This window comes from Oncorhynchus keta, chromosome 12 (assembly GCF_023373465.1).
Source record: "Oncorhynchus keta strain PuntledgeMale-10-30-2019 chromosome 12, Oket_V2, whole genome shotgun sequence".
Lineage (NCBI taxonomy): Eukaryota > Metazoa > Chordata > Actinopteri > Salmoniformes > Salmonidae > Oncorhynchus > Oncorhynchus keta.
In genome coordinates this window covers 41,534,549-41,556,132 of record NC_068432.1, presented here as the reverse complement: position 1 = coordinate 41,556,132, position 21,584 = coordinate 41,534,549, and the positions used below count along the sequence as shown (strand labels likewise).

The 21,584-nt window shown below is 43.9% G+C and overlaps 1 protein-coding gene across 5 annotated transcripts; it reads right to left on the bottom strand.

Moving 5' to 3' along the window:
* Nucleotides 1-5,271: 5,271 nt before the first annotated feature.
* On the bottom strand, nt 5,272-20,837 carry LOC118391513 (disabled homolog 2-like). 5 transcript variants are annotated; one of them, XM_035782979.2, is made up of 15 exons: nt 20,611-20,837; nt 16,884-17,161; nt 16,496-16,635; nt 12,722-12,820; nt 12,350-12,481; nt 12,191-12,271; nt 11,771-11,797; nt 11,566-11,616; nt 9,596-9,658; nt 8,194-8,814; nt 7,445-7,559; nt 6,489-7,154; nt 6,062-6,333; nt 5,676-5,742; nt 5,272-5,589 (listed from the first exon to the last, which is right to left on the bottom strand). In XM_035782979.2, exons 2-14 carry the CDS (start codon nt 17,014-17,016, stop codon nt 5,701-5,703), a joined length of 2,442 nt encoding a protein of 813 aa, XP_035638872.1. In that variant the 5' UTR covers nt 17,017-17,161; nt 20,611-20,837; the 3' UTR covers nt 5,272-5,589; nt 5,676-5,700. The 5 variants fall into 5 exon arrangements, with proteins under 5 accessions (XP_035638872.1, XP_035638874.1, XP_035638875.1 ...); XM_035782981.2 differs by having other exon boundaries at nt 5,272-5,585; XM_035782982.2 differs by having other exon boundaries at nt 11,581-11,616.
* Nucleotides 20,838-21,584: the final 747 nt, after the last annotated feature.

Below are 21,584 nucleotides of genomic sequence, written 5' to 3'. Positions count from 1 at the left end.
TGAAAGATAAAAAACCAGGAGACCAAATTATAAACCTGCAGTAACACAACCATGCCTAGTACAGTTTTAAAGTGATACAGCCCAACCTACAGTATTTGATGAGTAAAGCAAATATCTTAATATCAGTGATTTCTTATGAGGCTAATAATTTAGAATATTCTATTGTATACAGGAAATATTGAGACTATCATAGTGTATACAGGTAATATATACCTTGATCTCAATGCGACCGCGGTGAGGAAACAGCTGTCCAATCATAGAGAAGTCTGTTCCTACCATATTGATAGCCAGGAAGAACATGTCTGTCTCTGATGAAACACACACCTTTGGTTTAAGTAAGACTTTTGGTTTCAATGTGCAGAAACAAATACAGATTGCCTGGTTGTGCATGATGTGGGAGTACACATCATATAAGTGGTTGTCATACTGTACCTTTGTTGCACCAGGGTTTGACGTGTGTCCCTTTCCTAAAGCTAGAGTAGGTGGTTGTGGAGCCACGCTCAAAGATCGGGTCTCCATCATCAGCTGGATTTGGCCCTTTCTGCCTCAGGACCTCTATCGTCAAACTGGAGGACACACCCACACCAAGTCAGGTAACATGGCTCACACTGATAAGTCATGATAATGGGCAAGTGGCTATTGAAGTCAAAAGGAACCATAGAAAGCTTCTTTAAACACTGACCTCTCCTCATCGATGATCAGAGACCCGTCCTCTACCACCCTCACTCGCGGCACAATCGCCCCATCGTCAGCGTCATCATCATCCTCATCTTCATCCCTCTGGCTTGCTGTCTCAGCCGGGGCCTCTGGCATTGGGGGCCTCGCAGGGGACCTGTGGGGGACAGAGATGGTTGTTTAAGTTGGGTTAAACAGCATAGCACACCTCTTTATATTGTGTGATCTATTCCACTTCCATTGTAATCTGCCTACTTCTCTTGGGTGGGTGAGCGGCAGAACAGTCTGGTTCTCCCTCTGTTCCTCTTCCAGATAGGACCTGGTAGGAACACACAACACAGGGGTTTTAGGGCTCAGAAAAACTCTCTTAACACAGATTATACTGTATAGGACCCACACGGAAGGTAGCCTATATATAACCTTACGTCATGGGGTTGGTATCAGGCAGGTAGTATAGAAGATCATGGTCATTTTAGAGGGATCCAGCTTATATTCACTCAAACACACCTTGGCTTTCCTCAGTTTCTGCACATTGAAAACATAACACGGTTATATACAGTGGAGCAATAAAGAGATATCTTTAAAATGGAAACATAATATGATTATTATTATCTTGACAGATTACTTTGCTGCCATCTAGCATCTGGAAATAGTGACAGCAACCACTGATTTAACTGAGATTCTCTAGGCTACTAAACTCAGCAAAAAAAGAAACGTCCCTTTTTCAAGACCCTGTCTGTCAAAGATAATTTGTAAAAATCCAAATGACTTCACAGATATTCATTGTAAAGGGTTTAAACACTGTTTCCCATGCTTGTTCAATAAACCAAAACAATTAATGAACAAACACATGTGGAATGGTTTTTAAGACACTAACAGCTTACAGACGGTAGGCAATTAAGGTCACAGTTATGAAAACTTGGGACACTAAAGAGGCCTTTCTACAGACTCTGAAAAACACCAAAAGAAAGATGCCCAGGGTCCCTGCTCATCTGCGTGAACATGCCTTAGGCATGCTGCAAGGAGGCATGAGGACTGCAGATGTGGCCAGGGCAATAAATTGCAATGTCCATACTGTGAGAAGCCTAAAACAGCACTACAGGGAGACAGGACGGACATCTGATCGTCCTCGCAGTGGCAGACCAAGTTTAACCACACCTGCACAGGATCGGTCCATCAGAACAGCACACCTGCACAGGATCGGTCCATCAGAACAACACACCTGCACAGGATCGGTCCATCAGAACAGCACACCTGCACAGGATCGGTCCATCAGAACAACACACCTGCACAGGATCGGTCCATCAGAACAACACACCTGCACAGGATCGGTCCATCAGAACAACACACCTGCACAGGATCGGTCCATCAGAACAACACACCTGCACAGGATCGGTCCATCAGAACAACACACCTGCACAGGATCGGTCCATCAGAACAACACACCTGCACAGGATCGGTCCATCAGAACAACACACCTGCACAGGATCGGTCCATCAGAACAACACACCTGCACAGGATAGGTCCATCAGAACAACACACCTGCACAGGATCGGTCCATCAGAACAACACACCTGCACAGGATCGGTCCATCAGAACAACACACCTGCGGGACAGTAACAGGATGGCAACAACTGTCCGAGTTACACCAGGAACGCACAATCCCTCCATCAGTGCTCAGACTGTCCTCAATAGGCTGAGAAGAGGCTGGAATGAGGGCTTGTAGGCCTATTGTAATGCATGTCCTCACCGGCAACATCGCCTATGGGCACAAACCCACCGTTGCTGGACCAGACAGGACTGGCAAAAAGACACCTTATCGATTCCTCCTGGAATCAGACATTTTCTTGACTCAATATAGGAACATAGTCAGAGACATGCTGATGAATGTCTTGCTCGACCTGTGTATGCAACTGGTTCACCTCTGATGCTCACAGGCTCTTTCCCCTGTTGTCTCTAAATCCCGCCGCCTCAGAGCGCAACTGGTCCTTGTTTGGGAACACACACCAAAGCACCAACAGGCTGACCAATACAAGAGTTGAAAAATTGTTGGCCATCCGGGCAAATGTGAGGATTCTTGAGCCTGACAACGAGCCATCCTCAACAAGGTTGGAGTCTGATGTTCAAGAGGTGGACATTGAGGAGGTCCCGGGAGAAGACATGGAAGGCTGAGAGGAAGACAACCAAAGCTTTAGTTTATAGACTATTATTTTACAGATGTATGTTGAAAATGTTTTTGGGAGATGCGATGGATCATTGGGGATCATTCAATATTCCCTTTCTTTTGTTGTTAAGTGAAATCATCCCATGTAAAGAGTCAACTCATTTAATTAAAGATCAATTTGTGACTAAATTGTTTTGTTTTTTCTATTGGAGGGTTTAATCATTCACAATTATGTCCACTTATGATAAGGTAAAAGGTTTATGTTTCTGTTTCCATATGATATGGTAAATTTAGCCAATGCAAGACACATCTACATTTAAATGGTAGTAATATTAATTTGCATATATTTCCATTAATTCCCACAGAAAGTTTCCATCTCTGAATATTCCCCAAAATGTGCCACCCTATCCACACCCTTACCCTTTTAAGGTATCTGTGACCAACTGATGCATGGCTGTATTCCCATTCATGCATCAGCAGACACTCAATTAGCCCATGTCAGCAACATTTGTTTTAGATTGGTAAATTAGTCTAGCAGACCCATGAGCCACTGTAGCCCCTCATGATGAGTTCTGTTTTTTTTGTGGCCCCCACCCCCATGGAAATTGCCTACCCCTAATATAGACATAGTACAGTTGAAGTCGGAAGTTTCCATACACATTAGCCAACTACATTTAAACTCAGTTTTTCATAATCCCTGACATTTAATCCTAGTAAAAAGTCTGTTTTAGGTCAGTTAGGATCACCACTTTAATTTTAAGAATGTGAAATGTCAGAATAATAGTAGAGAGAGTGATTTATTTCAGCTTTTATTTATTTCATCACATTCCCAGATGGTCAGAAGTTTACATGCTACCAAATACTAATTGAGTGTATTGCCTTTAAATTGTTTAACTTGGGTCAAATGTTTCAGGTAGCCTTCCACAAGCTTCCAACAATAAGTTGGGTGAATTTTGGTCCATTCCTTCTGACAGAGCTGGTGTAACTGAATCCGGTTGGTAGGCCTCCATTGCTCGCACACGCTATTTCAGTTCTGCCCACAAATGTTCTATAGGATTGAGGTCAGGGCTTTGTGACGGCCACTCCAATACCTTGACTTTGTCATTAAGCCATTTTGCCACAACTGTGGAAGTATTCTTGGGGTCATTGTCCATTTGGAAGACACATTTGCAACCAAGCTTTAACTTCCTGACTGATGTATTGAGATGTTGCTTCAATATATCCACAAAATTTTCCTGCCTCGTGATGCCATCTATTTTGTGAAGTGCACCAGTCCCTCCTGCAGCAAAGCACCCCCACCCCTGTTCTTCACAGTTGGGATGGTATTCTTCGGCTTGCAAGCCTCCCCTTTTTCCTCCAAACATGACAATGTTCATTATGGCCAAACAGTTCTATTTTGGTTTCATCAGACCAGACCATTTTTTATGGCAGTTTTGGAGCAGTGGCTTCTTCCTTGCTGAGCAGCCTTTCAGGTTGTTGATATAGGACTCGATTTTGGATTTCGATACTTTTGTACCCGTTTCCTCCAGCACCTTCTCAAGGTCCTTCGCTGTTGTTCTGGGATTGATTTGCACTTTTCGCACCAAAGTACATTCATCTAGGAGACACAATGAGTCTCCTTCCTGCGCGGTATGACAACTGCGTGGTCCCATGGTGTTTATACTGGAACATCAGGCATTTGGAAATTGCGCCCAAGGATGAACCAGACTTGTGGTCTACAATTTTTTTTCCCTGAAGTCTTGGCTGATTTCTTTGGATTTTCCGATGTCAAGCACATAGGCACTGAGTTAAGGTAGGGCTTGAAATACATCCACAGGTACACCTCCAATTGACCCAAATTATGCCAATTAGCCTATCAGAAGCTTCTAAAGCCATTACATAATTTTCTGGAATTTTCCAAGCTGTTTAAATGCAGTCAACTTAGTGCATGCAAACTTCTGACCCACTGGAATTGTGATACAGTGAATGTCTGTAAACAATTGGAAAAATTACTTGTCATTCCAAAACTATAGTTTAACAAGAAATGTGGGGTGGTTGAAAAATGTTTTAATGACCACAACCTAAGTGTATTTAAACTTCAACTGTACATTTACTCAGTGTATGTGCATATGAGCAACGTCCTATATTAATGAACAGAAATGTGTTCATGTCATTTACAGGATGTAAATGTACAAAACTGCAATTGGAAGAGACTTGTTATTTTTAAGTACACTGGATTCATTTTATTACATGATTGTAAAGTAGGTTTATCAAAGTCAAATTCACCTCAGTTAATCTTTATCAGAAGTACTGAACTACAACACAAAAGAACTGTGATTTTAAATACATGTATTACCAATTAACATTGTGTTTCTGGCATTTTTATTTACTCATATAACCCAGTCTAAAACACAAGTTATAGGCAGACACCCAAAAGACGACACTTGAAGGAATACATTATTCAGTGTTTAATATAGAGCATTTCCAGGGCCTTCCCTTCCATTGCACATTGTCACTTTATTACAATACATTTCATTTCATTCAGTGGTACTAAAAAGCTATGAGATTGGAACAGAAAAAAAACAAGGTGTTTTGGGGGTAAACGAGGGGCTATGTAATGGACATCAATAAAGGCAGTTATTCAGTGTGGGCAAGGGGTTAGAAGTTGTAATTGTGTAGGATTGTCTGGCGCTTGTAGTTGTAGTAGCTGCTTCTGAAGACATTTGGTCGTAGAGCATCGCTGCTTCTTCTCTGGACCACTGCAAACCTGACTGGAAGAAGAGAACGCACAGGTTGGTTTAAATTATTATCTAAACTCACAGTCTAAGGTTCAGAATGCGTTCTGTCTGTCACTCACATGTGGAAGATGGGCAGGGTGTCACTCAGGCAAAGGGGTCTCCGAAGGGATCAGAGCCACCAGTGGTCTGGGCAACAGCAGTGTTCCGTCATTAAAAAAAACAAGAGAAGATTAAGGTTATAGTGATAAAGCATTACGTCACAATCAATTGAACTTTGATAGAACTAATTCCCTTACATGTGTGCAACTTTGGTTTTAGAAGTGTGGGGGACAATGTTTATTTTTTAATCCATTCGGATAAACACTCCAAACAGCATACCCGACGCATGGTCCTAAAGCACACCGTTGCCTCGTTTTGTATCACATTCCAATGAGAACTGGGGTGAAAAATAATGTAATTTCAGTGACAGTTGCACCACTGTTTGTATATGCGTGTACATCCATACCGTAGCTAGAAGTGGTGCTCCAAAGGCATTAGGAGTAGCAGCTCCAAAGGCATTAGGAGTAGCAGCTCCAAAGGCATTAGGAGTAGCAGCTCCAAAGGCATTAGGAGTAGCAGAGCCAAATACGTCATCAAATAGGTTCTGGTTGAGACCTGCTGCTGCTGGAGCAAGGAATGTGGCTGGAGTCGGGACAAATGCATCCAGGAGCCCTGGCCCAGGGACCACTGCAAGAGATATCATGGGTGCAGAGTGCAGTGGGGCTGGTTTGGGTGGGTCTAGAGACCGAGAGAAGGGGGTAATCAGGTGGATTCAAATGTATGTATACTCAGTGGACATTAAGATATAATCCTAGTAAAGATTCATTTATCATAAATGTAGTCTTCTCCAAATCAATTGACAGGAATTTAAAATCCTAAATAACTGCCATTACCATTGGCAATTGCTGAAATCCGACTCTGAATTTCAAAGTCGTCATGATCCGCAATTTCCTGGGGCACGCCCACTTTGCTGGAGAAGTACTGGGCAAACACCCCATCCCCATTGGTGCTTGGGGCGGCAGACCCGGGTATCTGCTCCCCTTTCCTTGCTGGGATGGCTGGAGGTTTGGCAATCTGGAAGTCCTTGAACATGTCCTTGCCACTCTTCTTCTCCTTCTCCCCTCCCAGTGGGTCCAGAGCTGTGAAGGCACTGGGTTCCACCTTAGCTGGGGCCTCCTTTACTGGTGGCCGGGGTGGGGGCCGTGGTGGACCCTGCGGCATACCCTGTAGAGGGCCTCCTATCATGGTGTAAGGCTCTGGCTGGAAGAGGTTAGCCATAGGAGGCTGGCCCCAGCCTGGTGCACCCATGGGCCCTGCAGGTGCAGGCTGTCCCCAAGCCTGGCTGACTGGCGGGGCCCCAAAGGGGGATGGCGCCTGCTGGCCCCAGGGGGCTGGAGGTATTGGCAGGGCACTGAAGGCAGATGGCTGGGGGAAGGTGGGCTGGGGGTTGGAGAGTGTGACCCCTCCTGGCATGGTGAACATGGAAGAGGCTGGGGCTCCCCATGGTGATGGGGCGGTCCGAGGGATGGTGACTGAAGGGGACCCCAACTGCAACGTTCCTGGAGAGGAGAGCGAGAACAGAGAGGAGGGTGATGTATTTAGGTTTGGGTACAGTAGGTAGCCTACTGGCTGCAAATCAACAGGATCTAACACTAGCTGGTATGCACACTACTGAGCGGTGTCCAGCTGAGCCATGCCGTACTGCTCTAGCCTGATTACACATGAAACATAGTTGCTGGAGCTACACAGCTACGGATGCAGATTTTACCACTTTATAGAACTAACATGCTACTCATTCAGTGTTGACGCATCATTGACTATTTCGAGCTAATGGTAACACTAGTCTTACCAAGAGCTGCCATGGAGGTGGTGGGACTGAAGAGGTCATTGGAGGCAGACGAGCTGTCAGGCTGACTGGGAGCAGCAAACATGTCAGCCCCAAACAGGTCGTCAGCAGGAGGACACTGTCAGTGAAATATCAGATTATTCAACCAAATGCATCACAGGAATAGTGAAGAATGATTTACTGGCCCTCAATTAATCATGAACAGAGAACTGTGGTAAGCACAAAATTAAATGGTTTATTGTATGGATGAAAACTAAATGATACTGTATTCAGTTATATGATAATTAAAAACAAATATTTCTAACAATAGACGCAAATACCAACACTTACCTCCACACCTCACTGAAGCATGAACATTAGGACAAGGAACATATGAATAGATAGCAAACAGGAGACAGATGCAGTGTTTACAGTCAAGCAGAGGTTGTTAACTTCCCTGGGACAAGCTAGTTAAAGAAGCCATGGGAGCACCACCATGCAGTTAGCTACATTAGAAACCCACACCAGTTCCATCCACATCTCAGAGACAACCCACACACCACCAACCCTTATACTTCTACAAAAACCATGTTGGTAGATACAAAACCCAGTGCATCGCAACCTGTTGCCCTTGAGGAACAGAGTATAGTGGTATGGTATCCCAGTGCTGTAAAAAGGGGTTGTTAGAAAACCTATCATGGTTTGGGGAGGTGGTGTGCAGACAGAGACTCTCAGACATGCAGCAACATCTGAGCTTCATTATGGAGCTTCACCTTGGCACTCCTCCGACCTCGTCCAGCCTTAGTGTTCTGTGGAGGGAGGCTTATCACTACCGAACTGTCCTTGCCATGACCCATGGGTGGGTTTTCTTTTGGATCCAACAGCACACTGTTACAGAGGGGCGGGATTTCCCCAGATATGTCGAGAAAGGGGTTCTGTGTAGAGGCCACAGGTCCCAAACTGTTCTGGATTAGAACAGGGACCCTGCACTCTGAAATAGCGCCACCGAGTGGCCACTGGCAATTACTGAGAGCCAGGATCATGTTCTTATTGGACAACCCGTTCAACTGCTGACCGGAGTGGTCAGAGTCTCCAGTAAGACCATCGTCGTTCATGACTGGCCTGCCCAAGATGTGAACAGAGCTCTCTTGGCTGTGATTGGTGGAGGGTGCTGAGATCTGAGAATTGGGGGGTGCTGATTGGGCAAGGGGGTCGTCGCTGAAAGGGTCAGAGTCTGGGGTTGGAAAGAAGCCAAACGCGGAGGAGAAGGGGTTCTCTGTTTGGGGGTTTCCCCAAAGGTTAGAGGCGTAGGAAGTGAAGAGATTTCCTTTTATACAGTTCTGATTGCTGTCAACCTCAGCAGACAGATCCAGCAATAGAATATCATTAGTCTCCTGGTTATCAAGAGGAGAAAGAAAAATCAGTTGTGCTGAAAAAGAGAAGCAACTGTTAACATGGCTAAATGAATCACAATGACATGACAGTTAATGATTGTTGAAGCAACAGTATTGATGACAGACCAATAAACATTTCAACAGGAATCAGAAACTCAACTCTAAGAATGTGCTTTGTGATGGCAGTATGGCTAGCTTGTGTCTGATGATTTAACCATATTTGACATATATCCAGGATTTTACCTTTGTAATCCATCAAGACAAACATCCAGATTACACACCTTCACAGAGTTGAGTTTGAGAGCCCTGTATGACATGTGGAATGATATGATTGGTGGAAAATGAGGGTGAAGTTATGTAGTAGAGCCTGACACTGCTGCAATGCAGAACAAAACAGATATCTGACAACTGGCAAGACTGCGCTAGCGAGAACCTGAGAGAAACTTTACCAGAGATGGAGTTGTCAAAGCCACCTGATTATAAAGATCCCTGTTAGTAATAAGAAGAACAGGCAAAAAGCTGCCGATCTTCAAAAATAAAATAGAAGCAAACTTGTTGGCCGTACCGTCCCAAAATATAATGACAAATGTTTGAGCATCCTAACTGCCAACCACTGCATTATTAGACCCATTTCTAGAGTGTTTGTGTTATGAACATTTCCCCAGTGCCATCATTTGGTCTCCTTATGAACACAGAATGAAATGTTCCCAGAAACGAGGGGTTCTATATTGTGTGTGCGCACATCCAGTGAGCCTCACCCTACAGCAACAGGCCAACTTACTGTAGGAGAATGGATGTCTGGGGGTGTGGACATGTCTCCAAACAGATCCAGCTGTTGCACCTCCTGAACAAACACACAAATATCTAGTATCAGCTTCATAAAGACATTTATTGAACCTTTAACTAGGAAAGTCAGTAAAGAACACTTATTTACAATGACAGCCTATAGTGCCTTAGGCCTGCTGAGGTCTACATATCATAAAAATACAGAGCCTTCGGAAAGTATAAAGACCCCTTGATATGTTCCACTTTACAGCCTTATTATACAAATTGGTCCCCCCCCCCTCCAATCTCAAATCAAAGTTTCACCTTACAGTGAAATGCTTACTTACAGGCTCTAACCAATAGTGTGGAGAAAAAAAAACAAGTATGCATGTGTGTAGGTAAGTAAAGAAATAAAACAGTAAAAAAACAAACGTTTGAAAATAAGAGTAGCAAGGCTATATACAGACACCGGTTAGTCAGGCTTATTGAAGTAGTATGTACGGTTAATGTGCATATATGAACAGAGGGTAGCATTAGCGTAAAAAGCAATCACATAATGACAATGCAAGAACAGCTTAAAAACATTGACGAATTTATAAAAATAAAACTCTGAAAAAAATTACATTTGCATAAGTATTTCAGACCCATCACACAGTACTTTGTTGAATCACCTTCGGCAGCGATTACCACATTGAGTCTTCTTGGGTATGACGCTACAAGCTTGGCACACCTGTATTTGGAGAGTTTCTCCCATTCTCTGCAGATTCTCTCAAGCTCTGTCGGGTTAGATGGGGAGCGTCGCTGCGCAAGTATTTTCAGGTTTCTCCAAAGACGTTCGATTGGGTTCAAATCCAGGCTACGGCTCAGCCACTCAAGGCCATTCAGAGACTTGTCCTGAAGCCACTCCTGCGTTGTCTTGGCTGTGTGCTTAGGGTCGTTGTCCTGTTGGAAGGTGAACCGTCTCCCCAATCTGAGGTCCTGAGCAGGTTCTCATCAAGGATCTGCACATCGCTCTTTTAATCTTTGCCTCGATTCTGACTAGTCCCCGCCTCTGAAAAACATGCCCACAGCATAATGCTGCCACCACTGTGATTCACCGTAGGGATGGTGCCTGGTTTCCTCCAGACATGACGCTTGACATTCAGGCCAAAGACTTCAATCTTTGTTTCATCAGACAACAGAATCTTGTCCTTCTGGAAGGTTCTCCTATCTCCATAGAGGAACTCTAGAGCTCGGTCAGTGACAATTAGGTTCTTTGTCACCTCTGACCAAGGCCCTTCTACCTCGATTCCAGTTTGGCCGGGCGGCCAGCTCTAGGCAGAGTCTTGGTGGTTCCAAACATCTTCCATTTAACATTGGAGACCACTGTTCTTGGGGACCATAAACGCTGCAGACATTTCTGGGTACCCTTCCCCAGATCTGTGCCTCAACAATCCTATTCCTTCGACTTCATGGCTTGGTTTTTGCTCTGACATGCACGGTCAACTATGTGTGCGTTTTCCAAATTATGTCCAATCAATTGAATTTACCACAGGTGGATTCCAATGAAGTTGTAGAAACATCTGAAGGATGCTCAACAGAAACAGGATGCACCAAAGCTCAATTTCCAGTCTCATAGCAAAGGGTCTGAAAACTCATGTTTTTTTATTTGTAATATATTTGCAAACATTCCTAAAAACCTGTTTTTACTCTCATTATGGGGTGTTGTGTGTAGATTGCTGAGGATTTTTTATATAAATGTAAAAATAAAATGCATTTTAGAATAAGGCTGTAATGTAACAAAATGTGGAAAAAGTAAAGGTTTCTGAACACTTTGTGAAGGCATCAAGATACATCTTTCTTTATGATGGCACTGGATATAACAAAACAGTATTGATCAAAAGAACACATAATGTCTACTATTAGACAGGTGGTCCTGGAGAATGCTCTTCTGCATCCACTTGGCGCTCTTTTTGCATGTATGATTCCATGATCTGAAACACTTACTTTGGCAGTGCCTACCTGGCCATCGATACTGAGCAAGGTGTTGCCACCATTCTACAATTGAGAAACAGCAATTAAGGGTCAAGTATGCACTACTACAGCCTACATCTCAGCTTATATTAAAAACATATACAGGCAATTAAAAAAGCAAAAGGAAAACTAACCACAAATAGGTGCTAAGTGGCATGACAAATACACAGGCGCTTACCTCAACTGTTGCGTTATTGCGCTGATCCTGAACAGATGGAGGAAGAGGGGAAAACAAGGTGTTTCCATTGGAGTAATGTCATATGTAATCCATTTACTTATTGTCTGAGAGGTGATATTTGTGCCATAACGAGTCATCATTGCAATACAAAGAAAGCATGGTTTGTGGTGCAGGACTGTGATACAGAGCTAGGGGGCAGTGTCGACCTTACAACTTCAGTCAGCAAACCCAAAAACGCTACCTCCACAAAAACAATACTTGAAATAAATAAGGGTCACCTTCAGTAGGGAGAAAAAAAGCTTTGAAACTGATTGAAGCAGGGAAGAACTAGTCGTACATAGACCAGTGTTTTCTGTTGCAAAATGTTTAGCTACGGTGTGTCCTACTGAACACAACCCAGATCCCACCATAGTAATTTACCTTCTGTGAGGCCTCAGACTCTTTCTTCATGTTGAAGATGACCTGGAACAGATCCTTCAAGTCAATGACCAGGGGCTCTGCCTATATAGAGGAGATTAATGGAAAAACACAGTCAATAGATACAATCAAAGACTTTTAGTCTGTGTCCCTGTGTGTTACCTGCTGGCCAGTCTTTATGGCGAAAAACTGGTGCTGTCCCTCGGCCCCACACACGTAACCAAAGGCCCTGTTATCTGTTACGTCTCTGGCGATGAACGAGATCTTATTCACCATGTGCTCATGTTCTATTACCTGAGAGGGACGAAATGAAAAAACAGCTTTAAAAATAAAATAAAGTCTTCATTAGCATAATATAACTATGATCGGAGGCCTACATGGCATCTACTCCTGACAGAGATCATGTCCTGTGTTCATATTATTCTGAAAATGTGCTCCCTCCTATGAGGTCTACAATAGATCATTCCATTTGTAGGTTGGTACTCCCCAGCCACTGAGACATGGTTTAGAAAGCCATAGAAGAGTTGTTCTCACCCCCGTTTTCTCATCAATGATCTTGATGCCCGACATGGATATGTTGACCCAGATCCTCTGCTTGTGTTTGCCCTGTGACCGAGAGGCTATTGCCAAGCCCTGCAAAGAAACAATGACCGCCACGCGCAGAACAGAGTTACATAAACGCCACACAACAAAAAATACATACTAACACAGACCAGGGAGGTTTTCCAATGTCTCGCGAAGAACGGCACCGATTGGTAGATAGCTAAAAATAAGTAAAACCTTAAAAAAGCCTATTGAGCATGGTGATGTTAATTACACAAGGATGGTGTATCAATACACCCAGTCACAACAAATATCCATTGCAATCAGCAAGTTCAGACCCCTTCCCTTTTTGATATGTTACAGCCTTATTCTAAAATGGATGAAATAACATTTGAAAAAAACTCAGTCAGCACACAATACCCCATAACAAAGAAAAAATATGCATTCTATAAAAAATGAAAAAAAAAACATTAAGGGTTCAGACCCTTTGCTATGAGACTCGAAATTATGCTCAGGTGCATCCGGTTTCCATTGATGATCCTTCAGATGTTTCTACAACTTAGAGTTCACCTGTGGTAAATTCAATTGATTGGACATGATTTGAAAAGGGGCACACGTCGGTCTATAAGGTCCCACAGTTGACCGTGCATGTCATAGCAATAACAAGCCAAGGAATTGTCTGTAGAGCTCCGAGACAAGATTGTGTAGAGGCACAGATCTGGGGAAGGGTACCAAAACATTTCTGCAGCATTGAAGATGCCCATGAACAGTGGCCTCCATTCTTAAATGGAAGAAGTTTGGAATCACCAAGACTCTTCCTAGAGCTGGCCACCCGGCCAAATTTAGCAATCGGGAGAGAAGTGCCTTGGTTCAGATCTCCTCTGTGGAGATGAGAGAACTTTCCAGAAGGACAACCGTCGCTGCAGCACTCCAATCAGGCCTTTATGGTAGAGTGGACAGATGGAAGCCACTCCTCAGTATAAGGAACATGACAGCCTGCTTGTAGTTTGCCAAAAGGACTCGCAGACCATGAGAAACAAGATTCTCTGGACTGATGAAACCAAGATTAAAACTTTTGGCCTGAATGCCAAGCGTCACATCTGGAGGAAATCTGGCACCATCCCTACGATGAACCATGGTGGTGGCAGGACCATGCTGTAGGGATGTTTTTCAGCAGCAGGGACTGGGAGACTAGTCAGGATCGAGAGAAAGATTAACAGAGCAAAGTACAGAGAGATCCTTGATGAAAACCTGCTCCAGAACGCTCAGTACCACGAAGGGTAACTGTCGCCCCAGTCTAACAGGACAACGACCCGAAGCACACAGCGTAGACAATGCAGGAGTGACTTCGGGACAAGTCTCCGAATGTCCTTGAGTGGCCCAGCCATAGCACACACTTGAACATCTCTGGAAAGACCTGAAAATAGCTGTGCAGCGGCGGCCCCATCCAACCTGATAGAACTTGAGAGGATCTGCAGATAAGAATGGGAGAAACTCCTCAAATACAGGTTTGCCAAGCTTGTGGCATCATACCCAAGAAGACTCGAGGCTGTAATTGCTGCCAAAAGTGCTTCACAGTATTGAGTAAAGGATCTGAATACTTATATGTCAATGTCATTTCTAAACCAGTTTTTGCTTTGTCATTATTCTGTAGATTGAGAGAAAACGATTTAATACATTTTAGAATAAGGCTGAAATGTAACAAAATGTGTTAAAGTTCAAAGGGTCTGAATACTTTCCAAATGCACTGTACAGGAGTCTCTTAACTCCGTTGCCGGAGAGGAAGGAAACCACTCTGGGATTTCACCGTGAAGACAATGGTGACCTTAAAACAGTTAGTTTAATGGTTGTGATAGGAGAAAACTGATGGCATCAACATTGTAGTTAATCCAAAATACTAACCTAAAGAGTGAAAAGGAAGTCTGTACAAAATGAGAATATTCCAGTAATGCTGCAAAAACAAAAATGTCAAAGCAATTAATTTAGTTAATTGTGTTGCATTGGATTTGCCTCAAGCATAATGGGGAAAAACTCCAAACAGGTGTGCCAAGCTTTTAGAGTCATACCCAAGAAGATTACTCAGTACCACCTTCCATATTTGTAAGCATATGAGTGGCTGTGTCTTGTTATGGGTATGCCTGTAATTGTAAAAGGACAGGAGTTTCAGGATTTAAAAAAAATAATAAAGGAGCTAAGCACAAGCAAAATCCTAGAGGAAAACATGGTTCAGTCTCCTTTCCACCAGACATGGGGAGATTAATTCACCTTTCAGTAGGACCATAACCTAAAACAAGGCCAAATCTACACTCGAGTTGCTTAGCAAGAACACCGTGAATGTTCCCGAGTAGCCGAGTTAGTTTTGACTTGACATTTTGAACAGCATAATGGGGCAAATGTTGCACAATCCAGGTGTGGAAAGCTTAGACTTACCCAGAGGACTCACAGCTGTAATTGCTGCAAAAAGTGACTCCAGGGTGTGAATACTTATGCAAATTAAATTTCTGTATTTCATTGAAGAATTCCTAAAACATGTTCTCACTTTGTCATTACGGGTAGTATTTAGGTAAGTGAGGATTGCATGTTAATTAGGTGCACTACCCCTTTCATGAAAACTGTTTGCTCCTACAGGCAGTCACGCAACCTTGGCTTGCTATATTAGCACTGTTGGATTCGAATGGGAAAATGAGTGACAAAAGCGACTGAGCGTAGCATGATCGTCGGCGCCAGGCGCACCAGTATCTAAGAAATGGCCGGCCTTTTGGGCTTTCACACTACAGTGTCTAGGGTTTATGAAGCGACAAACAAAAAACATCCTGTCAGTGGCAATCCTGTGACCGAAAACAGCTCGTTGATGAGGTCGAAGGAGACTGGCAAGAATCATGAAAGCTGACAGGCGCACCCACAAACTCATCTCAGCTAACAGGCGCGCCCACAAACTCATCTCAGCTAACAGGTGTGCCCACAAACTCATCTCAGCTAACAGGCGCGCCCACAAACTCATCTCAGCTAACAGGCGCGCCCACAAACTCATCTCAGCTAACAGGCGCGCCCACAAACTCATCTCAGCTAACAGGCGCGCCCACAAACTCATCTCAGCTAACAGGCGCGCCCACAAACTCATCTCAGCTAACAGGCGCGCCCACAAACTCATCTCAGCTAACAGGCGCGCCCACAAACTCATCTCAGCTAACAGGCGTGCCCACAAACTCATCTCAGCTAACAGGCGCACCCACAAACTCATCTCAGCTAACAGGTGTGCCCACAAACTCAGCTTGGTACAACTGTGGTGTGCAGAAGGGCATCTCGGAACGCACAACTCATCGATCCTTGTCACAGACTGGCTATTGCAGCAGAAGATCACAACGGGTTCCACTCCTATCAGCTAAAAACAAGAAGCGGCTCCAATGGACCCGCACTCACCAACACTGGACAATTTAAGAGTGGAAAAATAGAACTTGGTCAGATGAATCCAGATTCCTGTTGCGTCATGCCAATGGCAGAGTCAGGATTTGGCGTAAGCAGCCCTGGCTCCATCCTGCCTGGTGTCAACAGTACAGGCAGGTGGTGTTGGAATGGTGAGGGGAATGTTTTCCTGGCACATGTTAGGTCCCGGTGATACTGTTTCCATGCCCCAAAGAATTCAGACTGTTCTGGAGATGAACAGTGGTCCGACCTGGCACTAGATGAGTGTACCTATTAAACTGACCACTGAGTGTAGATGCGTAACAGTAAGTACTGTAGCGGTTGCATCATGATATGTGGTACCTTGAGTTTCATCATAGAGTCCTGGCTCATCTTGTCCCCTCGGGCCTCTGGGACATCATCGATGCCAATCAGCTTGGCCCTGTACCTCACACCATCACCCTGGAACCGGGACAGCAGGTACTCATCAGTCTTCTCTGGAGCTGGACAGAGGTATGAGAGAAGGATATTAAACTGATTGATTTTCACTTTCTATCCAGTTGAGCATGCCCTCTTATTCTACTGTATTTATTTTATGACATAGCCTCAAACATCACACCACAAGAAGCATAGAAATCAAAATATGCAGAGTCAAAATAGGTCAAGTCGGAGGTCACAGAAAAAGGCTGTTCAGCCCTTACCACCAAATCCCTCACATGTGGAGAGAGGGAGTGGCCCTTGCATACAGTACCTTTCTTCTTCTCTTTCTTGAAGGGGGTCTTGACTGGTGCTGCGGAAGGGGTGGTGGGGATGCTTGTTGTGGGGGAGGGAGTGCTGGAGGGGTCGGCTGGGACAGGTGTATTGCTCGCCACTTCCGTAGACATGGTGGGTTGGGGGGCCAGCCTTACAGGAGTTGGGACAGGCAGACAGAACGGGTAAATTGTTGAGGCGGCAGCTCCGGTCGCTCAGGCAGGGGGAGGGGTTAACTCAGCAAAGAGGTTCAGCACTTGCAAATGCTCAGTTATGTGCCTGAAGGAGGGTTGAGGGGAAGGAGTGTGACAATACAATGACACACCGATGTTAAGCTTTCAGGAAAATTTAAGGTGAAATACAAAAACATTTCTGGTGATAAAAGAATGATAACAGAAGACATTACAGCTCTAAACATTTTAAAGACCAACAGCTTTTGCTACCTGAATATTGTCCCTTAAGGGTTTTGTGAGCATCATAAAAAGTAATACCACTTTAATGATCAACAACCAAGAGTCATGACCCCAGTACCTTGTCCATACTAACCACGCACAAGGAGCACACCATTTTGACCCTTGTTGTAGCCTTGCTGTGAACCCTGTGCTTTATGTAGCGACAGCTGATCGCAGGTAATGGAACTGCCATTGAATTCAGTGGGCTCTTTAATTAATATAGAGTGTGTGGGAGAGAGAGAAACACCTAGAGGGCATCAAAAAGAGTTGTGCAACTGGCCACATACACACTTCCTGTTTCGAACTGTGCATCCCGTCAGTCAGATTCCCACAGTCACAGGCGTCTTGTCCAGAACACCACCAGTCCAAGTCTGAGACGAGCACAGGCAAGAGGCTGGGTGTTTAAAAGCTGAATAAGCCACGACTCACTCTGGCAGAGCAAAGACTGGGAGCAACCAAATGTTGAGCTATTAAAGGTTAATCTTACGCTAGCTGGTTGGTGTTAAAACTGATAGATCCCATGATGACCAAGTGCTCCAGTTAGCTCTTAATGACACACACCTAAGGACATGACAGTACAGCTTGCAATTCTCCCTCAGCAACTGCAGGTCTACCCTATAAAACCTCAGATGGGAATCATCATGATAGACCAAAATGCAAACAACTTGACAATGTCACAGAGCATACAAAACATTAAGAACCTGCTCTTTCCTTGACAGACTGACCAGGTGAAATCTATGATCCCTTAGAGGTCACTTGTTAAATCCACTTCAAAAATCAGTGTAGATGGAGGGGAGTAGACAGGTTAAAGAATGATTTTTAAGCCTTGAGACAATTGCGACATGGATTGTGTATGTGTGCCATTCAGAGGGTGAATGGGCAAGGCGCACCAGTTTGTGTCAAAGACAGCACCACTGCTGGGGTTCACACGCAACCGTTTTCCGTGTGTATCAAGAATGGTCCACCACCCAAATGACAACTGTGGGAAGCATTGGAGTCAACATGGGCCAGCATCCCTGTGCAATGCTTTTGACACCTTGTAGAGTCCATGCCTAGACGAATTGAGGCCGTTCTGAGGGCAAATATTAGGAAGTTGTTCCTAATGTTTGGTATACTCAGTGTGTCTCCAGGCTGGCTAAACTCCAACAAACGTCATCATAACTCTGGAGTATAGAGACATGAAAGGCCAAGAACCTCCTGTTTGACACAGCTCAAGTTGAATTCCCTCCCCTTTACATAGATGCCTCTTGTAATCCTTGCTCGTCCTCCCTCTGTGCTAGTCTGGGGGGGGGGGTTACTCATACAAACAGTCCATTTCCTGAAAACAAGCAGAAAGCTGACAGTCTACAGGCACTTAAAACCCAAAGCAGTCAGTGACTGCTGAAGAGTAGCTAACATTAATCCAACTCTCATCAAGTACAGTCCATTCTGAGCTCTAACCTGATGTCAGGTAATCACAGTAACATTAAAACAATGATAGAGACTGGAGGCTGTCAAAGAGATTGAACTGTTTAAACTTCCACTATGAGAAGTATGCATCTTCTAAAGCCATTTGATTTTCAAAGTCAGATGAAATGCTTTCTAGAGCTACCATGTTCAGAGTTAACAACAGCAGCGTCCAGAAGTGTCTTCTGGTCATGACATGATAGCTGATGCAGTCAGAGACAGCAGGGTTTGGTTGAGTCCCCCGCTTAGACTTACAGAATCGCTGGTCCCATCTGTCACTGAGTGCAAGTGTTCTTATTCATTACATGTGTGTTTAGTGGGCCTCCAGCACAGAGAAGACAATTAAGCCTTGGTTCTAAATAAATTAGGAGTTAGATACCATACCAATCACATCCCAGATCATTACTCCATGACTGATTGGCTCAGCTATGGTTCACATCACACCACACTGTTTGTGACGGTTACCCCCAAGATTATTTTCAGCAGTGGTGGCAAAGTTAACGTGGTGCGTGATAGGGGGTGTGGCCAATGGCACAGTCCTACATTTTTAAGGGCAATCCTCTTAAATGTTGCAGTTTTAAAGCCATTTTCCTGCAATTCTACACATTTTGGCAAGGGGCTGAGAATATTGCTGTTTTAAAGCTAATTTCCTGCAATTCTACACATATCACTTATGCTGTGTTCTTATGCTATCTGAGGGACTCAAACATTATAAATTCTTCAACAAAAACTATAAGAAATACAACATGTATTATATAGGAAGGCCTGACGCTGCTAAATGAATATAGGAAAAACACTTGGGGTTTCTGTGTGTGTTACAAGTCAAAGGACCTCCAGTAATGGGTGAGAAGAGGACAATTTGGGATACTGTCAGACAGGAAGGTTGAAGACTGAAATAGTTTAGGGGTGGTGACACAACCCACATGATCTTAGCTGGTCTGTAACTACCATGGGGTGACAGTCCAGGTAACTTTGCCCCAGATAAGTGGTAGGGTCAGCAACTACAGAAAACACTAAGAAAAATACAACTTCAATGTCAGCATGTTAACTAACCTGGCTGACACACTGCGTGAAAAACCTGCCCCCAGTCTAAGAACAGACAAAAACCATTGGCATTTCCACAGCTTTAGAAGTTAAAGAAGAACCAGACACATAACAAATAGCTAGAAGCCATTTGAAAGCTGCCAGGGAATCAACATGAACATTTGATCTTGCCCAAATGCATTGACTGAATCCATAGTGTTTTCACCAAGTCAGCAGAATTGCTGGAGAGAGAGAGATTCAGCACATCTGGAGGAGATCATGGGATTAATCACATAATGAAATGGTGAAATGCACTACAGCCTATAGGCCCACTGTGGGTACAGACAGTGGCCTGGACTACAGACAAAGACTACAGGGAAACAATAACCGTCTACTAGGGATAAAAAGGCAGCCATTTGTATTGTGTTGTGTTTTATAAACTCAAAGATGCAGTCAAATAGCAGTAGGCCATAGGGAGGACAGGAATACATCTGGTTGCGCAATAGGGCAAATATTAACCATGATGGATAAACAGCCAAGACAGACAAGGCGATCCGTTATTCAGCCGAAGTACATTTTCGGCATGAAAAATAGCGAACTCCCACAATTACCAGTGACGTGCGCACAGCTGGAACTAATGGAAAAACCAGGGGCGCTTTCTTGAGTTTGTTTGATTCAGCATGTAAAACATGTCACAAACATCATCCCAAATGTATCATTTCATATAAGACTCCGTGACAAGACAACACAAATTGCGATCCCTGCCTGGTGAATTTGTGGCTGCGAAAGAATGTGGCTGTCACGTACCGTTAACAAGCGCTCCAGACAGAATTCTTCATATTCGAGGTTTGTCTTCCAGTGTTCTGAATGTCATGCGAATACTACTTTCCCCGTCGACACGTCTCCTGACCGTTATGAGGGTTAAATCAAACGCAGCTTTTCAAAGACTTGTTGGAATCAGATGTTACCGCTGAGCTGTGCTGCTATGCAGTGAATTGGCTACTCCCCCACAGCAGAAGGATCATGCAACCTCCCAATTTAACCCCTTGCATGCCAGAACGTCAGCCCCCAAATCTACACCAACCAATGATGAGATCAATATGATTGACATGAAAGCATTATTTCATTCTCACACCACATCGCAACAAGAGAGACGTACTACAAAGCAAAATTAATGAGTTAGCCAGCTAACATGCCTAAATATTTTGAAATAACTTTACATTTCTCAGAAAAATTTGCTTGAAATGGGAACGGTCTAATTGAGTCAACAACCAAAAACACATATCTAAGTTTAGCTTTCCCGATGAACAAGAACATCTAGCTGTTTCTGTCTGTTCATCAAAGTTAGCTGGCTAACTCATTAAACATCATTTGTACTAGTATACCCTTCTGATGTTTCCTTTAGTTTTATGCAAATCAACTGCTCTTTAAATGTACATTCTACTATTTGGGCCATACTGCTTGGGATCTGTGTGGCCTAAGCCTATAAGAACATATCAGATATTTTCTGGTGTTTTGCAGATTAAAACATTTAATAATTCCCCACTGCACTGCCCCAGGTTTGTTTGACCCACATTTAGTAGGCCTGTTAAGCCAAAGGCAAAGATATTTGAAATGCAATTTCCATTAAGTGAAACTATTTCAGTAACTCATGTTGCATAGGGCAGCATTTTGTCAGAACCTCCTTCAGATGACAGTTGAATGAAAGTGGTTGTTGAAGTATCATTTCACAGCCACCCTAGTGTGTGTGTGTGTGTGTGTGTGTGTGTGTGTGTGTGTGT

Coding starts and splice junctions, on each gene's coding strand:
- LOC118391513 (XM_035782979.2), bottom strand. CDS start 17,016: ATGTCTACGGAAGTGGCGAGCAATACACCTGTCCCAGCCGACCCCTCC. Junction 12,482..12,721: donor TCATTGATGAGAAAACGGGG/GTGAGAACAACT, acceptor CGTCCCTCTCAG/GTAATAGAACATGAGCACAT. Junction 9,659..11,565: donor GCCAGGTAGGCACTGCCAAA/GTAAGTGTTTCA, acceptor GTGTTTGTTCAG/GAGGTGCAACAGCTGGATCT.